Source organism: Euprymna scolopes, chromosome 6 (assembly GCF_053919585.1).
Source record: "Euprymna scolopes isolate OS-2025 chromosome 6, ASM5391958v1, whole genome shotgun sequence".
In the NCBI taxonomy this organism is placed as follows: Eukaryota; Metazoa; Mollusca; class Cephalopoda; order Sepiida; family Sepiolidae; genus Euprymna; species Euprymna scolopes.
Window position 1 is genome coordinate 142,682,459 of NC_136487.1, and position 20,026 is coordinate 142,702,484.

The 20,026-nt window shown below is 32.4% G+C and overlaps 1 protein-coding gene across 2 annotated transcripts in view; it reads left to right on the forward strand.

Moving 5' to 3' along the window:
• Positions 1-218: 218 nt before the first annotated feature.
• LOC145278013 (monocarboxylate transporter 9-like) overlaps positions 219-20,026 on the forward strand; it is a 71,297-nt gene continuing 51,489 nt past the window's right edge. Inside the window, exons 1-3 of one of the 2 annotated variants that reach the window (XM_080130196.1) lie at positions 219-817; positions 9,865-10,130; positions 19,775-19,921. In XM_080130196.1, coding sequence (XP_079986322.1) covers positions 747-817; positions 9,865-10,130; positions 19,775-19,921 — 484 coding nt within the window. In that variant the 5' untranslated portion in view covers positions 219-746. The remainder of the gene's footprint in view (positions 818-9,864; positions 10,131-19,774; positions 19,922-20,026) is intronic. The other variant, XM_080130195.1, reaches the window with a different exon arrangement.

Genomic DNA, 20,026 nt, shown 5'->3' on the forward strand with positions numbered 1-20,026 from the left:
GGGAGAATTGTTGAACCACTATAAAAAGCTGTGATACAGCAAGACAGTTTACCTACTGTAAGTATATATACGTAATAATAGTAAAAAGTATGTCATGTTGAAACGTTTTCGAGCGACAACGTATAAAAAGTAAGTTTAGTGGTATCATAAAATCTAAGATTATTTTTCATTACGCCCTATGCATAATATGTTACATAATAGTTTAAGCATACAAGATGAAAACGCTAGAAAGAGAGTGAAAGAGAAGGTAAGCAATAGGGAAGGATGAAAGAAAGAAAGAAAGATAAAAATATGATTAGAGAGAAAGATGAAGAGATAATTAAAAAAGAAAGATAAAGAAACGTTTAAAGAAAGGGTGAGAGATAAAAGTGTTAATATACAAACATTACTACTACACAAACTATTCAACCTCTTTTTATTTCCTAATTATTTGTATTCATGAAAACTTATTTATAGTCGATAGTCCAAATAATTCGAAGTCACGAATCTCAAAGTCGTGCATGGGCAAGCATACTGCATATTTCACATTGCAAACCGATTATTTTCATGTAAGCAGAAGTAAGCGGTACACTTATTTCGTGAATAGCGTCGGTTTAAATATACGCCGTTAATGTCAACATTAATTGGAGAAAAAGAAGAATATCTTAAAATCATATCTTACAACCATATCGTTATTGCTACGGATATTAAAGTATAACCAATTGAAAGGATTTCTATTGGAAACGAATGACAACTTAAATATACAAATGACAGAGGCGGTCAATATCGAAAACATCGCCGAGGGATTGTCCCAGGATAACGCCCAATCTAGAATAAGGTGAGTGCAAAATTTGAAATATGCTTTACATCAACATTCGTAAAGGTGTGAGAATTCCTAATGTAGGATATAAAGTTTTATTTAGTTTTATAAAGGGGGGGGAAGGGAGTGGAATTTCTTTGTGAGAATTCAGATGATTAAATAAAAGTTTTAAAAGAGGTATCCATGTTTTGACAAGCGCCTGGGCTTGACCATTACTCCTGATATGAAATGCAACACGTACATCAAATCTGTTGCCAAGGTCGCTGAGAAAATGATTGGATCCTTCTATCGATCCAGTAGATATCTCAGTGCTGATGCAATTCTCTACCTATATAAAAGCCAGGCACGTTCAACGATGGAGTACTGTTGCTTCATCTGGGCAGGAGCTGCTAGAAATACCTTATCCTGCCTTGACTGAGTTCAGAATAAACTTCGTAGCCTAGTGGGGGATGCCCTTTTCTCTTCCCTGCAGCTTTATTCTCACAGAAGAGACGTTGCGTGCCTGTCTTAGCTTTATCCTTATTTTCATTGCAAGTGATTGTCTGAACTCCAACCTATGTTCCCCCTCGCCAAACATTCACGAGAAACACTCGTCTAGCTGAAAACACTATCAATAATTTCCCCCACATCCGTGCCTAAAGCTAAACGTAGATACCATGAATAAACCTTTTTGCTATGTCACTGTCTCATTGACCACTTATCAATCCCTATCCTCGAATGGTTTCTGGACCTTGATAAGCGGTTACTCCTTTGTAAACAAAAAAATGTATCAGCAATTAATAAATATTTCCTAAATTTCAATTTGTTTCGTTAACGCTAAATGATTTTAGGGAGCGTAATATGGGCATTATTTATTGACAGGTTTCTGTTCGAATTTGATTTGATTCATAGTCATTACGTACAGCATAATCACGTTGACACACCGGTTCTCGTTAGCTCTCCAAATTTAAGCAACGTTGAGCCTGGTAAGTACCAGATGAGTAACCAAACTGTACGTAGGAGGATGTCGACACCTCCCTGAACGAGTTCCAAAAGCCTAACGTCATATCCTCTAACGGGGATATGCATGCAACTGGGAATCGTTTGCGTTTGCGAATGTGATACTCCCATAGAACTTCCTCTCTTGGAGAAAACCGGTTAAACCCGCATAGGGTTATTGCCTATTCCATTTTTTCTATAGTCATTAGACAGTAATTTAAAAAATGTTCTGGATCTAAATTCTTTACATTTTCTGCAATCAAAATCATGTAGTGGATTAAGATGCAAATTAACAAAAGATATTAATCATGAGGTTTCCTATCCTTAAATCTCAATTGTACTCTTCGTAAGGTGACATAAATATGATACGAAATTGTTTCGTTCAGGTAATTATTTTTACCTGTCCTGGGACGAGTGCTCTTGTAATGTTACAATAGTTAAAGTATTTATTTGAATTTATTGAACGTTCATGAACTATCTACTGATCCAAATTGATAAAGTTCATTATTCATTCGGAGCAAGTTTTAGAAATCTTTGACATAAATACATATTATGCAATTGCAAACGTTTATTTTACTTTTATTTATAAACTTTTAAAGTTCATATTGAACCCTAAAATATACATTTCACGATTATAAGATGAACCATTAAGTACGAGTTTTTTTTTTACATGGAGGTCACCACTTATCAAGGCCAGAAACCACTCGAGGATAAGGGTTAATGGGTATACATTAGTCATTGTGATTTTGGTGTAGTAAACATTAGTGGGAAATTTGTAACTTGGATTACTTAGGGGGAAGGTTCGATAAGAACTTGTTGACGTTGGACTTGAAGACAATCAGATTGTAGTCAGCTGGAAAGCAGGCAAACGGAATAGAGTTCCACAGGCGAGCAGTTCAAAGAAAGAAGCCCTGTTCATGGAATCTACGTTTGGGTGTAGGCACAGATAAAGAGTGTGGGAAATTGTTGATAGTGGTTCTGGCTAGACGAGTGTTTTTCGTGAAAGTCTGGCGATTGATCAGAGAAGCGCATTCTTTTGGGCAGAAGAGCGTTTTGACAAATGTGTATTGGATTTTGATACCGAAAATTGTGAAGAGGGGGAAGATAGATTGAAGTTCAGACGAGCACTTGCAATGAAAATAACGATAAAGCAGGGACAGGCTCGCTACGTCTCATCTGTGGGAAAGAGGCTGCAGGGAAGAGAAAAGGCCCCCCACTAAGCTACGAAGTCTATTTTGAACTCTGTCAAGACATGATAAGCTGCTTCTAGCAGCATCTGCCCAGATGTGGCAACAGTACCCCATAATTAGCCGTACCTGGCTTTTATATAGGTAGAGAATTGCATAAGGAGTGAAATATCTACTGGAGCGGTAGAAGGATCTCACAATTTTTCCAGTAACTTTGGCAATGGATTTGATATACGTGTTCGATTTCAGATCGGGAGTAAAGGTCAAACCCAGGAGCTTGTCAAAACATGAAGCCTCCCCAAGACGAGAGCCATTCATTTCGATTGATGGCAGCTGGTCAACAGAGCGTTGATGAAGCAAGGATAGAAGCTTGGTTTTAGATGCATTAAAAGTAACCAGCCACTTTTTCCCCATTGTACCACGTGCTCAAGATCAGAGGAGAGAGAGAGAAAGAGAGAGAGAGAGAGAGAGAGAGTCAGAGAGAACTTGATCGTTTACGATCTTCGAAGTGCTACCATAGATGATAGTGTCGTCAGCATAAATGTCTACAAATGATCTAAGGATGTGGTCTGGAAGATTATTGATGTAGATCAGGAAGAGAGTTGGACTGTGATGGACTTGAATTAAAAACAAAGTATTATCCCTTGTCTACAGTTGAAAAGATAGTATAACACCAAATTTTGAAAATATATATTACTTTAACTGTTTTAAAGGAAAGTTATGTTTTTACAAAACATTTTTCAGTTATTATTGTCTAATTATTTTTTAAAGATTAAAACTTTTAAAAAATGTTAAGTTCTTTTTTTAATCAAGAAAAACAATATGAAAATATAATCTCGTTGTTGAGCGTTGTCTGTTTTTCTGTTGTGTTTCATATGAACGAAGCTATTTTTTTTTTACATAGGCATCACCACATTATTAAGGCCCAGAGGCCACTCAAGGATAAGGGTTAAAGAGTGTACAGTAGAAATTGGACAATATAGTAATCATTAGTAATGAAAATTTGGTAAATTTGATAACTTATATGGAACGGCTCATCAAGAACTTATTTACTTTAGACTTGAAGACAACCATATTGTAGTCAGCCGGAAAGCAGGAAAACGGAAGACAATTCCACAGGCGTGTAGTTCTTAGAAAGAAGCTTTGTTCATGGAATCTACGTTTAGGTTTAGGCACAGATAAAGAGTGGGGGAAATTATTGATAGTGTTTACAGCTAGACGAGTGTTTCTTGTGAAAGTTTGGCGAGGGGGGACCATAGATTGAAGCTCAGTCGAACACTTTCCATGAAAATAACGATACATCAGAGACAAACTCGCAACATCTCTTCTGTGAGATAGAGGTTGCAAGGAGGAGAAAAGGACATCTCCTACGAGGCTACGAAGTCTATTTTGAACTCTATCAAGGCAGGACAAGTCCTTTCTAGCAGCTCCTGCCCAGATGTGGCAACAGTATTCCATCCTTGGACGTACCTGGTTCTTATATAGATAGAGAATAGCATCAGCAGTGAGATATCTACCGGATCGATAGAAAGATTTTTAATTTCTTTGTTTTAATAAAAAAAACTCGCTATAAAAATATAATTTCCTAGGCGACGACTGAATATTGTTGTTTGGTTTCGGGTTTATAATATTTATATGAATTTAACTGTTTTTTTTTATGGAAAAATCATGATTTTGCAAAACTATTTTGGTTACTTCCCTGAACGAGTTCCAAAAGCCTAACTTCATATCCTCTAACGGGGATATGCATGCAACTGGGAATCGTTTTCGTTTGCGAATGTGATACTCTGATAGAACTTCCTCTCTTGGAGGAAGCCGGTTAAACTCGCATAGGGTTAGTGCCAATTCCATTTTTTCTATAGTCATTATTTTTTTTAAGGGTTAACAACTTTTAATATGAATTAAACTGACTGAAATAAATGAATAAACCGTCACTTTATCGTGATCATTCCTAGTAGGCATATAAAAATGCACTAATTCCAAACTAGTTCTGACCGGTAAAGGATGCCAAAATAATTTAAAGTTGGTTTTGTATTAAGTAAAATAATATCAAAATATAATCGCGTTGTTGACGACTGAGTGTTTTTGTTTGTTTTCTATTGTGTTTTAAATAAACCTGGTTATTTTAGAGTTTTTTTTTTAAATTAAATTATTTTTTAAAAATAATTTTTATTTATACTTTATTCAAAGAAAAAATATTTGCATTTACTAAATTATTACAAAAAATTTTTTAAAAGCTTGGACTGTACCGACGAAGCGCTAATTTGACGCCAAATTGTTCCCCGAAACGTACCAAACTATATATCTATCTATATCTTTATAAAAGTGAAAAAGTGTGTGTGTGTGTGTGTGTGTGTGTGTGTGTGTGTGTGTGTGTGTGTACACTTCCCTTCCAAATAACTCTGTCAATTTTCTGTGTAGAGACTCGAGATTTAATATAAGGATTATTGAAATTCGAGAATATATTTTCAATAGGTTTTCGGCCAGAAATTTGGCGGTCAGTACGGTCAAAGTTCAACGATTTGACCTTTGAAAACTCTACCAAACTTCCCCGCGAATTTTGGGTCTAAACACTTGAAATTTTAAATGTGGTTTATTTGGACATGGATCAAACGTTTTAATTTGATTTAACCCCAAAACAATAAATGTTCAGGGGGTCAAAATTTAAAACATTTGACTTCTGTGGTCTCTACAAAATTACTCAGCCAATTTATTGTCTAAACATTTGAAATTTTACATATAGGGTATTCAGACATAGCGCAAGCTTTTTAATCGTTTTGGGTCGAAAATTTGAGCTGCCAACGGGTCAAAGTTCAAAGGATTTGACCTTTGAGGTCTTTAGCAAACTATTAAGAAAATTTTGAGTGCAAACATTGGAAATTTATACATAATAGGTATTCATACATGCGGCAAGCATTTTTACCAGTTTTGGGTCGAAAAAAGTTGAAAGAGTTGACCTTTGCAGATTCTATCTAATTCCTCCGCCAATTTTAGGTCTAAACATTTTAAATTGTAGATGTAGTTAACTTGGACATGAAGAAAAATTTGTATTTTGATTTGAAACCAAAATAATAAATGTTAAGTGATCAAAATTTTGGTCTAAGTTTAAAAAGATTAACCTCTACGGTCTTTACGAAATTACTCCGGCAAATTTTGGTCTAAACATTTGAAATCTTACGTAAAGTGTATTCACACGTATGACAAGTTATGAAGAGTTCATAGGGCCCGAGCAAAGCCGGGCTGGACTGCTAGTATATATATATATATATATATATATATATATATATATATATATATATATATATACTAGCAGAAGTACCCGTCGTTGACTGGGTTAAAAACAGCCTACAGAAAATGGACTGTGATTGATGAAAGTATGATAGGTTATGAAAAGGAGGGGGATTGTAAAGAGATAGGTTTTGATACTCAAAAATTTTACCCTAAGCAAAATATGATGAAAGTAAAGATAATTTTCGCGAAAATATATTTTTATATCAACTTTGTTTCCATTCGTAGCCAAGAGTGACCAACAAAATGATGTTTCTTTACAAAGAGAAAATGTTATATATATATATATATATATATATATATATATATATATATATATATATATATATAATGATATAAATATACAAGAAATAAATATTACCATAGTCGATAAAAGTTACTTTTATGGTAGAAAAGTTCATTGGTTTGTATTTTTAAGTAGTTTGTAAAAAATTTTTTTTTTAATTCACGAACCGATTAAAAAAAATCAAAATGGCAGCGACTTTGAAATGGAGAGCCCCGTTTTCAATTTGAAGGAGGGACACCTGAGCATTCTGTGTTAACAATTTAAGAGAGTTCCGTCAATGTAAGGAATATTTATAAACATATTTTAATGTTTTCCGTTATTTTGTGCTTGAGAAATATTTGATTATGGCATGTGTAGTTTATATAAAAAATAATTTAAGTAGTTATCGCCTCAAATTTCGTTTTAATTTCGGTTCGCTGAAATTATTTCAAGTAAAGAGCATTAAAAACTATTTCAAAACAAAAAAAAACATTAACTGAACTTTTATTGATTATGGTAACATTTATTTCTTGTATATTTATTTTTTTCGGGTAGTCGTTTGTTGGCTTTTCTGCTAAACACTCTTACTAAATGATATCGACGAAATATCGAAAGACAAAGAAACAAAAACAGTTTTGAAAAATAATGAAGCTTTACTTACTTAAGTAAAATAATCCGAAACAGCAAAATGGAATATTAAAAAATAAACACGTAATTACTTTAGTAAAAATCGATATAAATATGAATAAGAAGAAAATGGCACCTTTACAAACAGAACAGCTTCGTTTCAGTTTTACAGTATTGAACGGTGTAGTATTGCGCCGTCGGATTCAGGGTTGTACTATTGTAATGTAAAGAACACGCAGAAAGGGTTGTAATCAACTGAATTCCTTCTAGTACACTGACAAAAAAAGCTTAAACAGATATATAAATAAAAATAAAAAGGTTATGTAAATATTTTTAAAACGACATGAACGTGAGCGGGATTTTTCCTTCTTTTGACACAATAAGTAACGTTGTTATTTTTTATTATTTATCTGTTTATCTATTTTCGAAAGAGTGCCACGTGCAAGTGGAGAAGGAAAAAAAAGAGTTATGCAAAATTTGTGTCGAGAATTGTCTAAAGTTCCGACCGTTTTTCTTTTTTTTTTTTTTGGCTTTCACTTTAATAAGAACGTGATATTATGAGGTTAATTTATTCGATACAATATAATTCAACTCAAAGAAATAAAAGCTAACATGAATTAAGATTAAAGTTAAGGTGTTATTGTGGACCCTCACCCCCTTTAAAAAACCTTGTTAAACTTTGTGACATTTTTTCATTCTACGGAGCTCAGGCGCGAACGAACACCCAATAATTTTATTATCCAATATTTCTTCAAACTGAAACATAATTTTTAAAGTATATTTACGCAAATAGAGATGAAAAGTTTTTTTTAAAGTTTGTGCCATATTTCCATGGAGGACAGGCGCGAACGCAGACCTCACAATTTTTATGTACCACCGTTCTGCCAGATCAAACATACCCACTCCTGATCTTCGATAAATCTTCTATCATTATATGTAATCAGTTTTTAAAAATAGTGAACCATATAGGAGCCTATTCGTGACCACACACATACACACACACAAACACACGCACACACACACACAGACGTTCAGCTTTATATTATATATATATATATATATATATATATATATATATATATATATATATATATATATATATATATATATATATTATAGGGTATGGCATAAAGGTTTACTTCATAAGATCTCCAGTTATGCTATAGCTAAAAAATGTCTTTTCAATTATTAAATCATTTCTCTTTGATAGGTTCATAAGAGTAGTGGTTGAGGAGCAGAAGCTCATAATATTGATGCTGGAGACCCCCAGGGGTCAATCCTGGGTCTAACTCTCTTCTTGATCTACATAAATTATCTTCCAAATCACTTCCTTAGATCATTCGTAAACATTTTTGCTGACGACACTACCATCTATGGCAGCACATCAAAAGCCGTAAACGACGAAGTTCTCTCCGATTCTCTCTCTTCCCATCTTGAGCATGTGATAAAATGGGGAAAAGGTGGCTGGTTACGTTTAATGCATCTAAAACAAAGCTTCTATCTTTACATCATCAATATCCTGATCCCCATTTGGCATCAATTGAAATGAATGGCTCTCGTCTTGGAGAGGCTCATAGTTTTAACAAGCTCATGAGTTTGACATTTACTACTGATATGAAATGGAACACGTACATCAAACCTGTTGTCAAGGTCGCTGGAAAAATGGTGGGATCCTTATATTGATCCAATAGATATCTCACTGCTGGTGCAATTCTCTGCCTATATAAGAGCCAGGTACGTCAAAGGATGGAGTATTGTGGTCACATCTGGACAGGAGCTGCTAGGAAGACCTTATCCTGCCTTGACAGGGTTCAAAATAGACTTCGTAGTCTAGTGGAGTATGCTCTTTCCTTTTTTTTCTTGATGAGCCCTTCTCCTTAAGTCGTTCAATTTACCACATTTACACTTCTAACGATTACTATATTATCTTTTAGCCCACTGTACTAGAAGTGTGTTAGTTTCAGAACGAGTAAAATTGTAAAATTAATTTCTCAAACAGAACATTTTTAAACGAGTTTTATGTTTACTGAAATCAAGATATAATGATAATAAGTTTTATATCTAGAACCCTTATTTTAATTTTTATAAAAATCCAGTACATGATATTTATACTTTCAAATGCCTACAATTTAAGAATTAAGTTAGTTGTATTATCAGAAGAAATTATAATTTGGAAAATCTTGCTTAATTGTCCTTTACTTTTCCATGTTTAAGCTTAACCATATTACTTTTCATGCGTGCATTTTTCTATTGTAATCTATGATTTTCCAGGCTTCCAATAAATTCACTTTTTTGTCCCCATATTCAATAAATCCCCCAAATTATCCCCTTTTCCTTCTTTTATTCTGTCTGTTTCACTTGTTACCTCTCTTTTCACGAGAGCGGTGAATTGGTAGCAGCAGTAGTGGCTGAAGCGACGTGATTGCTATGGAAACCAGTCATAAAAAACGTCACTCACCTCCTTACGGTTTTTTACGATTTTGAACACCATTCATTATAACTTTTGTTTTACTGAACAAAAATTGAAAATTTTTTTTTACATTATTGCTGAGATCTATAAACTGTAACAATTGTTTGAAATTTAATCAAAAAATGAGTGGGCGGTGAAGCTTTAAACAGTTCTAAAAGACTAAAAGTGCCACTTAACCATATATTCAAATACTATCGTGCTTGAATGAAAGCGATGTTCATTGATAAATTGTTATTTATCTTTTTTACAGAATAAATGAAACTGAAACGGACAGAAGAAAAAAGGAATCTGTTAAAGCACCAATCGAAGATTCCAGCAGTGAATTGCCCAATCCGATTCTTGATGGACGATGGAGTTGTGTTGTCTGTTTTGCTATTTTCTGGCTGAATTTTACCGTAGCTGGAATTGCTACTTCGAACGGGATCCTTCTGCTTGGCTTAGTTGGTCTTTATAATACATCAGTACCAAAAGCTGCCATGGTTGGTTCCATTTTTCTTGGAGCGTTAATGTGCAGCGGTAAGGCTGTTTGTTTCAAATGTCTAACTATATGTAACTATACAGGTTCGGTTTTTGTTTTAATATATATATATATATATATATATATATATATATATATATATATATATATATATATATATATATATGTATAAGGAATTTTTGTGTATGTCTGTCCGTGAGTTCGTTCTTTATTAACTCTAAAACCTCTGGGGCGATTTGTTTAAATTTCACATAAATATATCTTATCTGTCTGGAGGTGTTCTTAGATATGTTTTGTACTGGAATACCTCCGATAATTATCGAAAATCGATAATCAAAGGAAAAGTATAAAAAATGGAACAGTGCAATTTGACAAAAGTCACGATTTTTACGCATTCTGACATCGCAAGTGCATTTCAGAAGTTTTATCACTTCACAAAAAAGTGTGTCCTTTGTATAAAATCAACTGTAGTTTCTTTTATATGACATGGCGTGTTGGAAGTGAATGTTTATATTTAGAGCACAATTGAACCATTATACGTGAGTTATGTATTTGGACTTTGATTCTAGCAATTATATATAAAAATAATTTTATAAAATTGACAGCAGGTTCTCTACAGTGCATTATATTATGAACTAGATCAGTGCGGGGAGAAATGTGAAGCACCTTCCCGGTGCACCGCGATGGATTCCTAAACCGAGATAGCAATCAATCAATTTCATTGAAAAATAGGCGATTACACCGATTTCGAGTGCGATAAAATATGGGAGAAACATTTTTGATCCTTATTAAATTTCGGGCAACGTCCGATTAGTCTGCTAATATATATATATATATATATATATATATATATATATATATATATATATATATATATATATATATATAGGGTCAAATAGTTAATAAAACATGTTAACAAACACCTTGAAAAAGAGTTACAAACATATTTAATCTAAAAATAATAAGTGTTTCCTTTTCAGATGAAATATGTTTTTAACTCTTTTTCAAAGTGTTTTATAACATGTTTTATTAACTATTTGCTTTATAGCATGTTTTATTAACTATTTGTTTTATAACATTTTGTTTTATAACATGTTTTATTAACTATTTGCTCTTTTATAACATGTTTTATTAATTATTTGCTCTTTTATAACATGTTTTATTAACTATTTGCTCTATCTCCTATTTGGCTTTATCGAGCTTTTACATCTGGTTGAGATTAGTTTATGAATATTAATTCTTTAATATTTATAATATACTTTAGTTTTACCAACTTGGAACATTTTGGTAAATTTAATTGTAATTTATATATATATACTAGCTGTACCCTGACACGCGTTGCAGTGGCTCAATTTTGTGTAATGGAAAAATTTAATAAAAGAGAAAATGCATGTTTCTTATATTAGTACAGCAATCCACTGCAAAAAGTGAAAAAGAAGGCGAAACTGAAAAAAATGGTACTCTTGCAGAATTTGATCTGGATCCTCAAGAGTTTCTGTCAATCATTCATGTTTTGGACTTGACCAACAATCAGTGGATGAAGCCGAACGTAGCAAAAATGTTGAAACGCTAAATGCTTTTTTTGTTGTTGTTTTAAAAAATGTGATTTAGTAATTAATATTTGGTTGATGGTGGGGGAGGAGGGTTACTATACACAGATTCGAAAAAGTCGTCCAAAAACAAATAAATGAAAGCAAAGGTAAGGTAATTTACGTTTCTACCTAATTGGATAATTGTTTAGTGTTTTTATGTAATGTAAAATGTTTAATTGGCTCAAAAAACAGAAATGGTCGCGAATTCTGTTGAATACGTTAAGTTTAGGAAAGTAAGTTGAAAACTAAAAACTATACAAAACAGTGTCTGAAACTCACCGAACATATGTTACCATGACATAGGCTGGCATAATCGGTAGGTTTCTGACAGTATTTTGTATAGTTTTTTTAGTTTTAACTCACTTTCTCTAACTTAAAGTAATCAACAGTGTCCACCACCATTTGTAGCTTTCAAATACACCAATAAACACTGTTTTTCGAGCCGACTAAACGTTACATTAAATGAAAAGGGTTTATATTACTAAACACAGATACAAAGAAGTTGTCAAAAAATAAATATATAACAAATAACTGTTATCAAAGGCAAGAAAAGTAAATGTTCTACCTAACTGGATAAGATTTTAGTGTTTTTATGTAATGTATAATCGGTTCAAAAACATTCAATGTTTATCGGTATATCTGAAAAATACAAATGGCGGCAGACTGTATCGAACACGTTAAGTTTGGGGAAATTTTGGGAAAATGAGTTTAAACTAAAAAACTATACAAAATACTGTTAGGAACTCACTCAATATATGTTACCATGATGTAGGCTGGCATATAATCGGTGGTTTTAAACTTTTGCTCGATACAGGTGACGACTTTTAAAAATCCCTTTTAGTGATTACCTGGTTTGAGGATATTTGTACAACTAAACGGCAAATCTGCTCAAAAAAATCCGGTATTATTTTACTTCAAGGCTCGTTTCACGTTCATATATAACGAAATATTTTATTGTAGATTTCGGTGTGCTAAAAACGAATCTGCAAACCGTTTACGTAGCAAAAAAAAAGTTTTCATGACATTCATGAAATTACTTTTTCGAAAAGTGGGTGATCACTTTTCAATGTAAATTTAACTTAGAATGAGCACCCACTTTCTGGCCACCTGAGAGAGGGGCATTTTTCTGTTTCTTGGCTAAAAAGTTTTTTGTTTGATTTCTTTTGCATGGTAATAACCCCTGAACTCTGGGACTATTTTCCATTTAACAGCCGTAGCCTTGGTTTACGCTATGCGTAAGCATAAACGAAAGCTGTTTAGCCAATAAACATGGGAAAAAATCCCCCCTCTCTCAGGTGGCTAGAAAGTGGGTGCTCATTTTAAGTTTAATTTACATGGAAAAGTGATCGCCACTTTTTCGAAAAAGTAATTTCTTCATATCATAAAAACTATTTTTTTGCGACGGAAACGGTTTGCAGATTCGTTTTTAGCACACCAAAATCTACAAAAAAAAATTTTGTTATTTACGAACGTGAAACGCACAGCCCTTAATGGAAAATTATATCAAAAATCCGGGGGAAAATAGTTTTCAATAAAAACAGCGAATGAATTCGATAGAAAAAAAATGGATGCTATTTTTTTTTTCTTTCTGTGTGTTTCTTGGCTAAAAAGTCTTTTTGTTTGATTTCTTTTGCATGGTATTAACCCCTGAACTCTGGGACTATTTTCCATTTCACAGACGTAGCCTTTGTTTATGCTATGCGTGAGCATAAACGAAAACTGTTAAATATGCATTCGCGTACCAAACTGCCTTGTCAAAAAACCTTTAAGCCAATAAACACGAAAATAAATGCCCCTTCCTCAGGTGGCCAGAAAGTGGGTGCTCATTTTAAGTTAAATTTAGATGGAAAAGTGATCACCCACTTTTCGGCGTTGAGTTCCATGGCGACCCGCAGAATTATTTAATGGTCGTTCCCTTAGTACCCCCCTAGTCAAGGCTAACGCATGCGCACGTAACATTTTTTATTTATTTACTTACGTGGTGGAGTTTCTATACTGATAGGTTTTTTGAAATTTTTTCACTGGATTATTATTGATTGAACACTAACCAGATTATGAAAAAAAATTGAAAAAAAAAATCATTTCAACATTTGAAAGGGGTACTCACTTTTTAGTTACCACGTTCTGGTAAATCGGTCACTTTTTATTTATTTATTTATTTTTTTTTTCTAAATACGGAAGTGTCTTCGGGAGATATAAAATGGTCGCATGTTGACGAAGCAATGTATCGGGAGGCGTACGGGATTAAAAATTATTGGTAAATTTTTAGATTAGGTCCACCTCCTCAATTTTCTTTTAAATGACGACTTGAAATGGTTTTCGACTATGCTGAATACAAAAATCGCATCAAAATTTTGCAGAAATAAGTAGTTATCAAGATATAAAAAGTTGTATTATGCATTGTAATCTTTGGCGGCCATCTTTTTTACGTGTGTGTATTTGTTTATGGCGCGTGTGCACGTAAAAAGATGGCCGCCGAAGAATACAATGCATAATACAACTATTTATTTCCGCAAAATTTCAATGCAATTTGCGTGTTCAGCATACTCAGAAACCTATAAATGTTGTCATTGAAAGGAAAATTGTGGAGGTGGACCTAATCTAAAAGAATACCAAATTATTAAACATTTCTCCAGCATGTTAGTGAAATTTATAATACTTTAAAAAAATTAAAAAGAAACAAAACAAAAGTATTGAAAAAAAACTCACCTTTCACAAAAACAATTTTAAAAAAAACACAAACTGACTAAATAAGTAAAAAAAAAAATAATTAAAAATCTCGAAACTTTATTTTCATGAAAACAATAAAAAAAAGTCCTGTTCTCTCTATTTTTTTCTTTGAGAAACAAATATATTTCTGACTTACAAATGCGGTAGAGACTCATTATTTTTACTTTCTATGGTTTTGATATACCGCGTTTTTATTGCTTACAAAATGGGTGACTGATTTATCAGAACGTTGTAACTAAAAAGTGAGCACCACTTTCAAATGTCGAAATAATGATTTCCTTTTTACATTTTTTTTAATAATCTGTTTAATTAGTGTCCAATCAATAATAATCCAGTGAAAAAAAATTCCAAAAACCTATAAGTATAGAAATTAAGCATGGGAGTAATGGTTGTACAACAACGTCGCCTTTCGCACTTTTACAAACATTTTTTAAAAAAAGTAACTAAACCATTTATTGATAATTTGTCACGTGTACAAACATTTATTTATTTACGTAGGCTTAACTCCTTTCATGAATAAGAAAAGTTTTACTCTTTAAGAATAATAAAAGGAAAAAGTTACTGAAATTTAATGAAGGCCAGAGGAATAGTTGGCCGAAAATTCGTGAAACAACAACTAATAAAGATGAGAATAATAGTCAGCAATAAATAAAAATGGTGCTAATGCAGAGAGCGATCCGCGCTATTTTTTAAATCATATTTCCACGTTTAAATAACGTTTTATGATGTTTTTTTTTTTCATTTATTCAATTGTAAGGTTAAAGTACAGAATAGGTACAAAACATCCTTACCTCCCCATGTTAAGAATGACTTTTTAAATAATAACATTATTTCAGCACGGATCACTCTCTGCATGAGTAATCTTATATAGAAAAACAAAAAAAACCCTGAAAAGCAAGCAACAAACTTTTTTTTTTGCCTTATATAATAAAGAAAAGATGTGTAAATTAAAAAATTTGGAAGATAAACAAATGAAATATGTTTTTTTTTTTTACTTATCAAGTTAACAGAAAATGAAACCGTTCGTCAATTCGTGGCTGTGAAATGAATCGAACCGGAAGTTCAGTTTTATCAACAGAACAGATTCGCAGAAACGATTAAATAAATATATTTATTTTATTTAATATTTTAATTTTAATTAGGTAAATTTATTTTAATAACATAAAAACATATCTCGACTCTAAAAATGGGTTGTCTGAAAATTTCAAATAAATTGGTAACGTATAAACATGGTTTTATTTGTTTAGAACGAACCAACTTTACATTTATATATATATATATATATATATATATATATATATAACTACTTCATTTATTCACATAAATTTAATATACGAAAGTATAGATTTATGCGTAAACTTTAAGTATTTACTTCTAACAATGCTCAATACGTAGGTAGAGCTAGTTAGTAATTTATAAAATATATATGGCGATTAAGCTACATTGAATATTCTGCGTTTCATCCAACCATAGGATTCATCAGGCTTATGCGCATAAGCCTGACGAATCCTATAGTTGGATGAAACGCAGAATATTCAGTGTAGCTTAATCGCCATATATATTTTATAAATTACTATATATATGTGTGTGTGTGTGTGCATGTGTGTGTGTATGTATGTTTGTATTTACAAGTGCTAATATATTAAACATAGTTAACAATTAAAAATGATATACATACGTACATATATATATATATATAGATATAGATATAATTATTTCCACAGTACAAACAACATCGCAGGTCACAAGATCGATGGCAGCAATCAAACCGGAAGTGTACTACGATGGGTCCCCCCAAAAGAGAGCAATCAATCAATTTAATTGAAAAAAGTCGATTTCACTGAGTTCGATGGCAATAAAATACGTAAGAATGAAAATTGTTGGCTGTCATTGCTCTTGTGAGCTGCGACGTTGTTTGGCTGTGGAAGCTATATATTCTCTCACATTCTGAAATATATATATATATATATATATATATATATATATATATAACATAAAATAAATTAATTAATTAAATTTTGTCTCGGCAGCCGTGTCAAAAGCATATCTTATTTTTCTTTTATTAATATTATTGGAATTTTTTTCACCTTTTCCTTGTACATATTTGTGAATTATTCCATGGATTTCGACCTTTTGGATTATTTTGGACCATCCTCCAATTACGTGATTTCCTTGGATTTTACTTGTGCGAATGGAAATTTAATTAACTTTCTTGAATTTACATTTTTGGATTTTACCGTCATTGGATTATTTACCTTTCACCATACTATTTATTCACGTGAAATAATCTCTTTCTTCACCATATTCCCTCTGCTTCACTTTTTGTTATCAAATAAGATATTTGACTTACTTGCAGTTGCATCAAATACTTTTGTATGCAAAATCCGATCCCGCATTTTGCTAATTCCTACCCTCTGATGAGAAGGAAAATATTTCTTCGAAACTCCGCGGATTAAGGACTATCCATTTATTAAGTGTTTCCTTTTAAGATTAAATATTTTAAACTCTTTTTTAAAGTGTTTTTAACAGGTTTTAGTAACTATTTGTTCTTATATATACATATATATATATGTGTATGTGTGTGTGTGCGTGTTTAATTATTACAACCAAATTAATGTATTAATTTATTACAAATTGTTGCAATAGATCGGATAAAAATTATCCGACCATATCGTCAGATGATTCAAAGTAAAATAAAAATAAGAAGGGCAGATAAGAAAGAAAAGAGGGGGAAAGCAATAAAAAATGTAAATTAAATGAAAAATTAGTAAAATTATAAAGATAAGACAGGGCAGGAGAAAAGGAAAAAGAAGAAGAAAAGAAGATTAAAGAAGGGAAATAGATAATTGATCATGTCAAAATTTTTTTTTTGGTTCTAGATGATAGACGGCACGTATCTCAAGGCCGAAATGGAGTTCAAGAGTCAGCAATCGTCTATGGCGACGTCCAGTTCAATGAATAAACAGATGCATCCAATATAGCCTATATAAAATTTCTTTGGGTAGGAAAAATTGGTTAGATTTTAGAATTGAAGTCGAGTCTAGGAGGGAAAATAAATAAAAATAAATATAACAAGAATAAATGAGTTGTTTAGAAAAAATATAATAAATTTTGTGCTATAAAGCGGTTTTAGGATTGTCTAGGATTATGGGACTGTGATAATAGTTGGGAATAAGGGTATTAAATTACATTACTGTGGTTAGAAAAGTGTGGTCCACCTCTCTTGGGACGTCGCGCAAGGACCCCTGATCGCCTTCTTCGGCTCGTGATGTCTGGTTCCCTGAGAGGCGGCCACATCAGTTTCCTGGTATGCTGAAAACGAATAGCAATACTCACGCTGGCAAGAACGAAAAACAGACACTTGAAATTCTATTCTACTAGAGTTAAATTCACAAAAACATTTACAGTCTTTTTACAATATATTGGTTCAGTTCTTAGCACGCTTTTCAAAGCCTCAAATCTCTCTTCTCTTCGGAGACGGCACTCAGGCGGATGGAGGAGGGGATGGTCACGTCTTCAGGGAGTGATATTTTTATCTTGAGATTCTGCGTCAATCTGACTAATTTCGAGCGGCATTAGCATTATATAATCGGGTGTGTGTTAGGGTGGAAAATTCCTTAAACCAATCAAATTACGACACACATTTGGAAAACCCTAATTTGCGGGTGTGCAATTCAGCCGTATCACCAGCTTGTAATCTGGGACCAAAATTAACATTTAATTCCCATGACCTTAAAGGGTAAACCCTGTCATTCAGAATCCCCGGTACTGGCTTCGCCAGACCAGACAATGTCAACGCCACCATTCCAACATTTCTTATCGTCTATTTTTCCAATAACAAATATATCTCTGATTTTCAAACAATAAAGCAACATATATCTTTTTTGACAATAAAATAAAATATATATCTATATCTTCTACTTTAAGTCTTTGTGATATCCGCCGTTGCCCGGGATCTATTAAAGCTATCTAAGTATAGTTATCCGGCCTTCTTCAGGTCCCTGGGAAGTCTGAAGCTCCCCAATGAGGGACAAATCGCTCCCTCAGGTCGATCACGTTACAAAGGCTAGGGATGATTTTTGAATGGTGTGGAATTTCTAAGAAAGTGGGATTTTGTAGTGGTTTCAGGCATTTTAAGTTTTAACTACATAGGTTTAGTAATTTTATTTTTAAAAAATTTGGAGTTATTAATGGAGAATAATACGCATGACTATGTTTGGAATTATTATTAGAGAAAATTACGCATAGATATAAGAGGAAATAATAATAATTTTTCAGTTAATAAAAAGTGTGGTAAATAAAGGTATAATTTTAATTATCTCTTTCATTCCTTTGAGATTATCTCATCCTCTTTATACATTTTATTATAAATGGTTTCAATAGACAGAATAAGTACGCATATATATATATATATATATATATATATATATATATATATATATATATATCCATATACTTATATATACATATATATATATATCCATATACTCATATATACATATATATACGTATACTTATATATACATATATATACATATATACAAGTATACTTATATATATATATATATGTGTGTGTGTGTGTGTGTGTGTGTGTGTGTGTGTGTGTGTTAACAATATAAATTTGATATCAGTTTCCATAATGTTATACTAGTCATTAGGTTCCAGTTTTATTTATACTACCTTGAGGACAGTTTCTATTTGCTAATGATAATCTATATTAGATTATTCTTAGTCAGCCTATTTGTTTGTTTGTCCTTTTAAAAATTTTCTTGGAAACTACTGGGCAATCGGACTGAAAATTATATGGGCCATTGTTATGATACTGTACAACGAACTAAGTATTATAGTATCCGTCAGTGCACAGTTAGGGATTACTAGGGATTAATAGCTATTAGTTACCACAATACAACATTTACTCTAGGCATGTTCTTAGAAACTACTGGAGCGATATGGCTGACATTTTGTATGGGCATTTGTTATAATAACGTGCAGAAAACTCATTATAACGATATACGTTCGATGCAATGTTACAACTTAATACGGACTTATAGGTATTAGTCACAACAGTACTATCTTTATTATAGAAGATTTGTTGGAAACTTCTAAGTCTATCTGGTTAAAATTTTGTATGGACCTTTGTTGTAATAAGGTACAACGAACTCAGTCTTATGGAACTCAGTCTTAGATACACGATTGGGAATTAATATGGATTAGTATTAAATACAAAAATTAGCACAGATTTTAACATATTCAATCATCAATTTGTACATAAAGCAATAATTACAAGCTAACGAGTTTATACTTTTTGACGAGCTGAAAAATCTGGTAATAATCATTATTGTTTTTTTTTTTTTTTTCAGGTCCACTTGTGCTGGTTCTCTTCACGTTTCAAGTAAGCCATCGTCAAGTGATAATTTCGTCGGGATGTATGGCTTTCCTCTCGACGATTGCCAGCGTATTTGCGCCGCAGATAGAATTTCTTTATTTTACTCATGGGATTATTGCAGGTTGGTATTCATTTTTATAATAATAAATTATCATATCTAGTTGACAAGAAGGTGCTTGCGGTTTTTAACTGTTAAATTCAGATGAACATATCTCAGCTCAAACAA